Source organism: Gekko japonicus, unplaced genomic scaffold (genome assembly GCF_001447785.1).
Source record: "Gekko japonicus isolate JY-2015 unplaced genomic scaffold, Gekko_japonicus_V1.1 scaffold615, whole genome shotgun sequence".
Taxonomy (NCBI): Eukaryota; Metazoa; Chordata; class Lepidosauria; order Squamata; family Gekkonidae; genus Gekko; species Gekko japonicus.
In genome coordinates this window covers 404,819-414,256 of record NW_015161969.1, presented here as the reverse complement: position 1 = coordinate 414,256, position 9,438 = coordinate 404,819, and the positions used below count along the sequence as shown (strand labels likewise).

Genomic DNA, 9,438 nt, shown 5'->3' with positions numbered 1-9,438 from the left:
CTTTCCCTTGTCCAACCACAAGACATCATCTGTTTGTCATATGCATGGAGAAAGACTTTTCCTTGCCTTAACGCACATAAAATGTGCTGCTGAGTCTGAAGGTGTACAATTTACACACGAGCATTAGAAATGGAATAAAACAGGTCTGGCTCTCCTCCTAAGGCCACTCACATAAAAACAGAAGAACAAAGCATTTCTGAACCTGCCGATTCTTAGATCATTGTGATTTGGGAAGAAGTCAGAGTAAACTCATTCCCACGAATCCAGTGTGGACCAGTGGAGGTCCACTGCCAGGGTGAATTTACCCCCCACTCCATGTGTTGGCTGTCAGGAGAAGGGCACCACCTGCTTCGCCCCTTCTTGGAATATCATGACCCAGCAGTGCTAGGCCAACACTCCAGGTGCTCCACATAGCCCAAGGGAGGCCTGCTCCATGGTTTGAGAACTGCTGTTCTATTTCTTACTTGAATTATCCACAAGCTACTTTTGACATAAAAATGAATGAAGTACATCTAAAATTTAAAACCGCATCACATGGATACAAGAGAAGGGCAACACTGACTTACTTGGATGTAATGTTGGGACATGCTGTCCAAGTCTGTCATCTTTAAGCATGTGCAAAAGGGTAGTTTTTCCAGAATTATCCAATCCAAGAAATACTAATTTGCCAGTCTTCTTGTACAGTCCTGAAAAAGGAAGTTATCTGGTAAGTTGCTGTATTACCTCAGCTGATACTCTGGATGGAGCATACCAATTGCTATACAACCACATTACCTAAGAACATGTTATGCAGGCAGAGTGCCAAGCAATGTTTAGGTTCAGAATACTCTGTAACTCATGTAAGAAGGATGCAGACGCCTTCAAGACAGCATACTAAAATATTCTCATTCTAGTTCAACCTGGTCTACCAGAAGTGGGAAAAGGGGTTCCAACTGAGATCACACTAACTTTGTCTTTCCAGCCATAGTTCTGATACACTGGAAGTGTATGTCCAGTTCAGGCAAAGCCAGTCCATAAAACTGCTCTGGGGACAGTTTTTAAATCCACATTGAAAACAAACCCCATAGCCCTGACCTGGATAGCCCAAGCTAGTCCGAGGTTGTCAGATCTCAAAAGCTAAGCAGGGTTGGCCCTGATCAGTCTTTGGATGGGAGACCACCAAGGAATACCAGGGTCACTTTGCAGAGTGAACAATGGTAAACCACCTCTGAATGTCTCTTGTGTTGAAAACTGTATGGGGTTGCCAAAAGTCAGCAGCACCTTAACAGAAAAAAAAAGGAAGTCCTATCAGTCAGTCCATAAATATCTTGCTACATCAAAATGCTCCAATACTGTTAACTAAATGCCATTATAGTCCTGTTTCTAAAGACCAATTTTTGTTTAAGGCTGAGGGAAAAAAGGATTTTGAAAAGGTTTTGAGCAAACTATGCTAGCTCTATAGAGAGAAGGAAAAAAGCAAGCTTTTAAGCTGCAAGTTTCAAGAAGAAACTGCATGAAGGCATTTGCTGGCTATATTCTGAAATACAACAGAAGTTATTCCTTCAGTTAAGGAGCATCTTCAATATGCCTGCATTCAGTTACGCCTTTACAATATTTAAATTGCCAGTTGTTTATTGCTTTGAAGGCTCGTTAAACAAGACAATTAATTTTTGTACGTTTTCCTCTTCTAACCAAAATGTGATCCAAAAGATCCCTTCTATTAGTAGTATGTATGATTATGAAACACAGCAATATATTTTCCTGTTTTTGTAAAAACCTTTGTAAGAAGTACTGTATACCATGGATTAGATCTTTGTACATTACCCCGTATGGATAAGATTGCAATCTATGAAATTAGAAGAGACAGTTTTTGACTTTCAGAAGAAGTTTCCCTACGAAACGGAAGTTTACTCCGGAGAACTTCGTCAATTTGTTATTCTGAATTTTGATTACCAAATTCTATTTTGGGCATATTCAGAATGTGATGAAAAGTCCCAGGAGACCTTTAGATGAGGGTAAGCAGTCGCCCCAAACAATGCTGTGCTATGTTTGTTTCAAATTGGCAGCTGAGACTTGTAGGCTTAAGATGACTGCACTAAGATAGTGCTAACTTTTTATACACAACTCTTTAAATAATCTAATCTTCTAAATAAGTGTATTTAGTATATAAATGACCAGCAGTTTTTAAAGATTTCAGCTCTGACGTGTGCTGTAATCCCACACACTTTTTCTTGGGAACCAGTCCCACTGAACCCAGTGAAATTTATTTCTGAGTCCACATGCGCTGGATCAGGCTGTTAGGCCAGTCTCCTCTACAGATGACGCTAATAGTATCCGTAACCTCCTGTCCAAAACTGTTGGCTTATTTTGGTTGTTACGCTGGTGAGCAAAGCAAAAGTCACTTGAAAAGCTTCTACCAGGCGGTCTAACAAGTTCTCCTGCACAAGATATGCCTCCAGCAAAACCACAGCTCATTTTTTTTAAACACAAAGTTCACTGTTGCCAAGATCAGCACAATACAAAGGTGCCCTGATTGCCTTCAAACTGGGGAGTGTGGAATGGCCCATCAGAGTTTGTTTTCAAGCAATAGAGCAGAAACAGAAATACTTTACTAGACTCAAGGCCTGCTTCAGTAATTAGAGAACATGTACTTTTCCTTGAGGGAAAATAAATACAATGACAATGTCTTAAACAGCTGATTTACCACAAAGGATGGCTTGCTACTGTCTCAGTGTTTTATAAACTGGAGTGCAAACTAAATACATTACACCTGTACTTTCTAATCAGGTCTTATTACAATATACCAGTTAATGTAACTTTAAAACAGTAGTAACGATGGATGCAATTTCTTTTCTTTGTACATGGACCATTAGCAATACAAAACTGGGGATCTCTCAGGAGATAGAATGATCATTCTGAAGACTGCTGCCTGATTGGCCAGTTTTGAAGTAACTTCCTCTTCTCCTTTCGTATCTCCGTTGACTGATGGCTCAGCTGATGTACTTTGTCCCCTTGCCCCACCATCCATAACAGCCACTTCATTCGTTAGGGAATAAGAAAAATATAACTGATACATGGCGTAACAGCAGCCCTGCAGAGTAGCTGAGACTTAGCTGCAACTGTCAGAATCAGAAGCAACAACAGGTAGGAGGTGGTGAGTAAAAAGGGGAACACAGCAAACAAGGTGAGCACAGCAAGCAGAAAGAAATATTAAACTGGAGACAGAATGATGGTGAGGTGTGTGTGTGTGTGGGGGTGTCTGTCAGCAGGTTGCATCAAGGAAGAGTACTGACAATGGAAGGAATTAGAAGTTTCCATCTTCCAGTCACTACCGAAGATAAGTACAGTAAAACTGGAATCAAATGCAAAGTCCTCTCAGTTAAGCTCTAAACAGCTGATATATAGCATAACCCCTGGCACAGGCCCTTTTCAGTTGTGGCATTTGACCGTGTGTACAGGATGAACATGCTACACACGACCCTCCTGATATGTTCGACTGTCATTTATTCTGAATGGGGCAATCTGTGTGTTTGCAGCCTCAGAACTATCTGGCAACACATGTGTGGAGGCTGGGGGAAAAAACCACAAGTTGCCTCTTTCAGAAGATATGGTGACTGTCAATATCAGAAGGATTGTATATATCATATTTGTCCCTTACATGCAGTCACAGACTCAGAGACATAACAAATGAAAAAAGCAAGGGTGTTATTGTAATAACAGTAAGCTTTGTGTTAATGTATGGTCTTAGCCAATGGCATGCCCCATTCTAAATACTTTAGTATTACCAATACCAGGTCAAAGTTGCTCAGGTCTTGCATAATGATGCAGTGAAGTTGTGCATTAAAATGCACAATTAATGACAGAATAAACTAAAATCACATCTCTGTAGCAAATGGTGCCAGTTATGAGTAAGCTATGAGTAATATGACCATTAGCACAATGTTTTGCAGTAACTGAAGGTATAACAATAAGGTAGAGGAGAACCGTAGCTATTTGCCAGAATAATTTTAATACTGCTAATGAAGGCCCCCCAAAAAAGAATAAAAAGAACTTGCATACACTTCAATTATGCTTGTTTTTCATGTGGTTCCAATTAACACCCACAGGGGAATGGAAATGACAGTATCAATGTGGAGTTTAATCTTACCTAAAAACTGCAGTACACTACTGAAACCGCTATAAATCCAGTCAAATATAAAGGACATATCCAAATCTTGCAGGTTCTGAAAGAAACAAAATTCATTCAGTATGTTAAATTACACTTAAACTCCACTGAAGCAGGAACATGACAGAAGTACAGTGGAACCAACATTCACTCACAGAGACATCACTTTATGATATTCCAATAAATCACAGTGCTGATCCTTTCAAAACAGAATAACTTTAAACTGTGCTGTAGAGGAAAACAGTTATTTTCTCTTTTTAACAGAATGTTAGGACTGGAACTGGAAACTACATTTCTCAAGCGCAATTCTCCCATGCTGCCAGGGAAACTGTCTTTATTCTGCCCATAACCAAGCAACTGATGAGGGTGGGAGAACCAAACTGTGTGAACAGTCTACTTGATGGTGCAATGTAATGCACAAGTTATAAATGTTAGGACTTATGACTTCTTGCTTTTGAACTGCTAGGTTGGCAGGAGCTGGGGCCAGAGACGGAGCTCACTCCATCACGTGGCTCTAGGGTCTCGAACTGCCGAACTACAAACTTTCTGGTCTGCAGCTCAGCGTCTTAACCTCTGAGCCACCATGGCTCCAAATCAAATGGTTCTCTGGTTACAAATTTTATAACAGCAAATCTTTAAGCACTGCCATAACCAAAGACACATTTAATCTCATAACAAGACTGTCCCTCTGGGGACCTATGTCTTATCTTTGGTATATAGGTCCCAAAGATCCATAATGGATTGTTTCTGAACTGTACCTGTTACAAAGATAATAGTGTCCATACAGGAATTAAAGAGATATTATTGGAATGATGGTTTCTTTCTAAAGGTGGAAAATGTATCCACATTTCTTTCCTTTATAAAAAAAACAACAACCCAAGGATTTAACTCAAGGCCATGCAGCGTCCTCATTTCATTTCCCTCTTCTGTGTCAAAATTCAAGAATACTTTACACAAAAACTAATATAGCTATAAGACCAAGCTAGGAAAAAGCTAAAGCAAGACCCTGTTGTTGTTTTTGTTTGTTAAAGCTCAACTGCAGTAAAAAAGAATAAATTTTTGCAGAATGGCACAATCAAGTTTTGTGTCATTTTAGGTCACCTCCATTTCAAAAACACAAAAACGTAACTCTTCAGCAGCAACAGGAGACCTACAAGAAAGCAGTCCACATTATTCAGTGAAGGCTCCAAAACTGTAGCAGTATGCATGCTGCAAGCTTTCTAGTTAATAGCATTGTGCATAAGCAAGGGGCGAAGTTTCAAGAACATTTTTGGCAATCTTTTAGGAAGGGTGGGGCTTCAAAGGGCACAAAAACACATCAACTTAACACATTTCTTCTTCTGGTCTCCCCCCCCAAAAAAAAAGACTATTTTGCCATTATCACAAGCCATTATGATACATTACACTAGCTCCGTGATTCATTCATGGGCGGCTGGGGTCATGCAGTCAGCAAGAAGAGGACATTTAGAATAAGCAATGCTAAAGCAAAAGGGCAGCGAACAGGTAATTTAAAAATGCTAAGCTTTTGGAGGGTTTTCAGTGAACATCCCAGGTCACCTGAAAACCTGTTTCATTAAAAAAAAAAACCAATTAACATTCAGTGCAGCAGCACTGGTAAATAAACAGCACTCTAAACAGTATCACTGAACAGTATCAAGTCTCTCGTGGTGTCTCGCTTAGCACAAGTTCCTCAGGCAGACCAAGATTGTATCTCTGGCTTGGGGGAATAGGTTTTATTAGTTACATTCTAGGAAGCCTACAGAATTTCAGTTCTTATCTTCTGGCCAATGAACATTTATACTCTTCCTTTCAGAGGGCTCATATATGGTCACAGCTCTCAGCTGTTTGATCCAATGAGGCTGGTGTGTATGTAGGCTTTATATGCTTGAGGAGAATCAAAACTGTCCCTGGAAGAAGGAGATGATTTTCTCCCCAAGCAGTCTAGCTCCCAAATAATGTGTCCAGGCACATTGTACAAAGCATGCCCTTCAGCCATATGTACATGTAGGGGACCCAGAGTAAATGCATCTAGCCCTGAAGCAAACACACTTTGACTCTTGTCATGCCAACTTTTGATAAGGAATGCCACAATTCAAATGAATTTTTGGCAACAGTTTGGTCACTTTTTTCCAGTCTCTCTGGTTACAGCTTCTGATGTACGGTTCTTTAATGCAGAACAGTGGTGCTCTGCAAGCTGAACGCCCAAAGCCCTGCCAGGTACGGGGAAAGAAACATGTAGGTCATTAAAAGAAAACTGTGACATCCACTTTTGCTCAAAAAACTCCAATTTTGTGATATACAATAAAATCTATGTAAAACAAATTCAAGACCTTTCTATGATCTGTTGTCTTGAAAGCAGTTGCAGTTTGGGCTTGCTCAATTACTTCTAGGAGGCAGTTAGAAACTCATCTGAGTTTCTATTTTATTGAGTACTGCAGTTGGCATTACACCAGCTCAAGTTGTGCGATATGTACTGCTTCACTGGCATGTCTCCTTGCAGGGCTTTTTTTTGTAGAAAAAGCCCAGCAGGAACTCATTAGCATATTAGGCCACACCCCATGTTACCAGAAGTGCGGTCCTCCAGCCACACCCACCTATTGGTTCTTATTCTCTTTACCTTGTTTGTTGTCAAAACCCAGGGCTTTTTGCATGTTAGGCCACACACTCCTAATTGTAGCCAATCCTAATGAGTTTCTGCTGTTGGGTGTGGCGTGTTCTGCTAATGAGTTCCTGTTGTGTGTGGCCAACTTGGGAGCCAGCCGGAACTCCGTTCCTGTGCGTTCCTGCCCAATAATAGCCCTGTTTCTTTGTATCTCTCAATAATTGCAAGGCTCTGTCTGTAATCTCAGCTCTGACCTAACAGCCCAGGCTAGCCTGATCTGTTAGATCTCAGAAGCTTAGCAGGATTGGCCCTGGTCAGTATTTGGATGGGAGACTACCAAGGAATACCATGGTTACTATTCAGAGGCAGGCAAACCACCTCTGAACGTTTCTTTCCATGAAAACCCCAGAGGTGTTGAACTCATTCGTTACAAGGGCCAGATCTGACATAAATGTGACTTTGTTGGTCTGGGCCATATGTGCCATAAAACATGCTAGGTACCAGAGTTATAAACTTTATAAAGAACAACAGCTGGTAAGCTCCGAGTTGGTGTGTCTGCACTGCAAGGCCCCATGGGTGCTGCCTGGAGGGGGGACAAACCCCTTCCCCATTCCACTCCCACCACCAAAGCTGTTGAGCCTGGGCCCCAGGGTAAAGATGCAAAGCAGCTCAGTGCTGCAAGCTCCCTCCTGCCCCTGAGCCACCATGAAAGGGGACTGGGAAGACAAGCTGAACTAACCTCACCTGCCTGTGGAAGCAGAGGGCAGTGGCCCAGGTTGAAGGCCACATGCATTGTGGGGCCCACACCATGCCTGATAAGCCAGAGACACCCATGCAGCAGCGTTTGCCTCTGGCCAAGGCTGCCAGGCGATCCATTGTGGGTCAATGCTGGGGGCTCAAGCCAGAGATCGTCAGCAAGTCGCGCCACTCCCATGCAGCAGCAGCTGCCCCAGGCCAAAGGCCTCTGGCTTATCTGATGGGAGAGCAGGCACCACACACACAAGGCAGCACATGTGTGGCACAAGGCTGCCCAGACAGACCACCCAGCAACCAGTATAACCAGAGATTGCCAACACGCCCCCCCCAATGAGGCAGCAGTCACCTACTGCTGAAGGCTACTTGGTTGTCCATGGGGGAGGGTGGATTAGCCGCCGAGTTGTGTGCTCGGTGGCAGCACTAAGTCTCTGGTTGTGTGGAAGAAACTGCCAAGGAACTGCCCCCCATGGACCAAAGCACAGCTGCCGCATGGGGGGGGGGATGCAAATATGGTGGAGGTGCTAGCCACCAGGAGGCCCCAGCATAGGATTGTCTGCAGCCTCCCATGTGCAAACGGCGATCCCCACGGTCATCGGGGACAGCATTCCCAGAGCTGCAGGCTAAGCAGAGAGGCGTGCAATCTCACCTTGGAACCTTAAGCTGGCATGAATACAGCTGTGGTAGGTCCTAATTTACCAGTGAGGCTGCCACTGTAGCAAAGGGGTTCTGCTTAACTGCTGCAGACGAGGTTGGTCTGCCACACTGAAGCCACAATTGGAGTGGCTCTGCCCACTTGCCACCCCTGCACAGAACTCCTGCAAGAAAAGTAACGATCAGTTGCTCGCAGACCAGATAAGCGCCCTGTTCTGGCCCGCAGGCCGTCTGCTTGACACCCCTGCTCTATGGGGTCACCATAAGTCAGCTGCATCTTGATGGCAAAAAAACAACAACAGCAACAACAGTTGTTGTTCTTAATTTGATTTATATCTTGTCCTCCCCGCCAAGGATACTGGAATCTCTGTTTTGGGGGGAATATATCTGCTTCACTTAATACCATTATAAATTACTATAAAATAAATGCCAGTTGCATATGTTCACCTTTGGCAGCATCCACATACTTTGTTGTTCAGACACACAGTTGAGTCCGACTTCGCAACCAAATGGACCACACCCCGCCAGGCCCTCCTGTCTTCTGGAGTTTGCTCAATTTAATGTTTGTTGCATCGATAACACTGTCTAGCCATCTCATCCTTTGCCGTCCCTTTCTTCTTTTACTTTCAATCATTCCCAGCATCGGGGTCTTCTCCAATGAGTGCTACCTTCTCATTTGGTGGTCAAAGTATTCGAGCTTCAGTATCTGGCCTTCCAGGGAACAGTCAGGGTTGATTTCCTTTAAGTTTGACTGATTTGATCTCCTTGCAGTCCAAGGGACTCTCAAGAGTTTTCTCCAGCACCATAATTTGAAAGCATCTATTCTTTGGCACTTGGCCTTCCTTATAGTCCAACTCTCACAGCCATACATTACTACTGGGAATCAATGCTCCCTCTAAGCTGTGGAGTCTTGTGAACAAAAATTCCACTTTGTGAGCTACTGGCATTAAAGTTGTGAGCGAGCGATTTGGCTGCTGCATAAATTAGTTTGCTCTGGAGTCATCATTCCTGAGTTAAGACAAAAATGTGTGAGCTGGAGGCTAAAAAACTGTGAGCTAGCTCACATTAACTCAGCTTAGAGGGGACACTGCTGGGAATACCATCACTTTGACTATACAGACTTCTGTTGAAAGGGTGATGTCTCTACCTTTTATTATGCTGTCTAGGTTGGCCATAGCTTTCTTCCAAAGGAGCAGGCGTCTTTTAATTTCATGGCTGCAGTCACCATCAGTGTTCCCTCTAAGATGAGTTAGTGTGAGCTAGCTCACAGTTTTTTAGCCTCCAG

The 9,438-nt window shown here is 43.1% G+C and overlaps 1 protein-coding gene across 1 annotated transcript in view; it reads right to left on the bottom strand.

Moving 5' to 3' along the window:
• Positions 1-9,438, bottom strand: part of SAR1B (secretion associated, Ras related GTPase 1B) — a 38,905-nt gene that overhangs the window by 11,002 nt on the left and 18,465 nt on the right. Inside the window, exons 2-3 of the mRNA XM_015429654.1 lie at positions 4,127-4,202; positions 567-686 (exon numbers count right to left, since the gene is read on the bottom strand). Coding sequence (XP_015285140.1) covers positions 567-686; positions 4,127-4,184 — 178 coding nt within the window. The 5' untranslated portion in view covers positions 4,185-4,202. The remainder of the gene's footprint in view (positions 1-566; positions 687-4,126; positions 4,203-9,438) is intronic.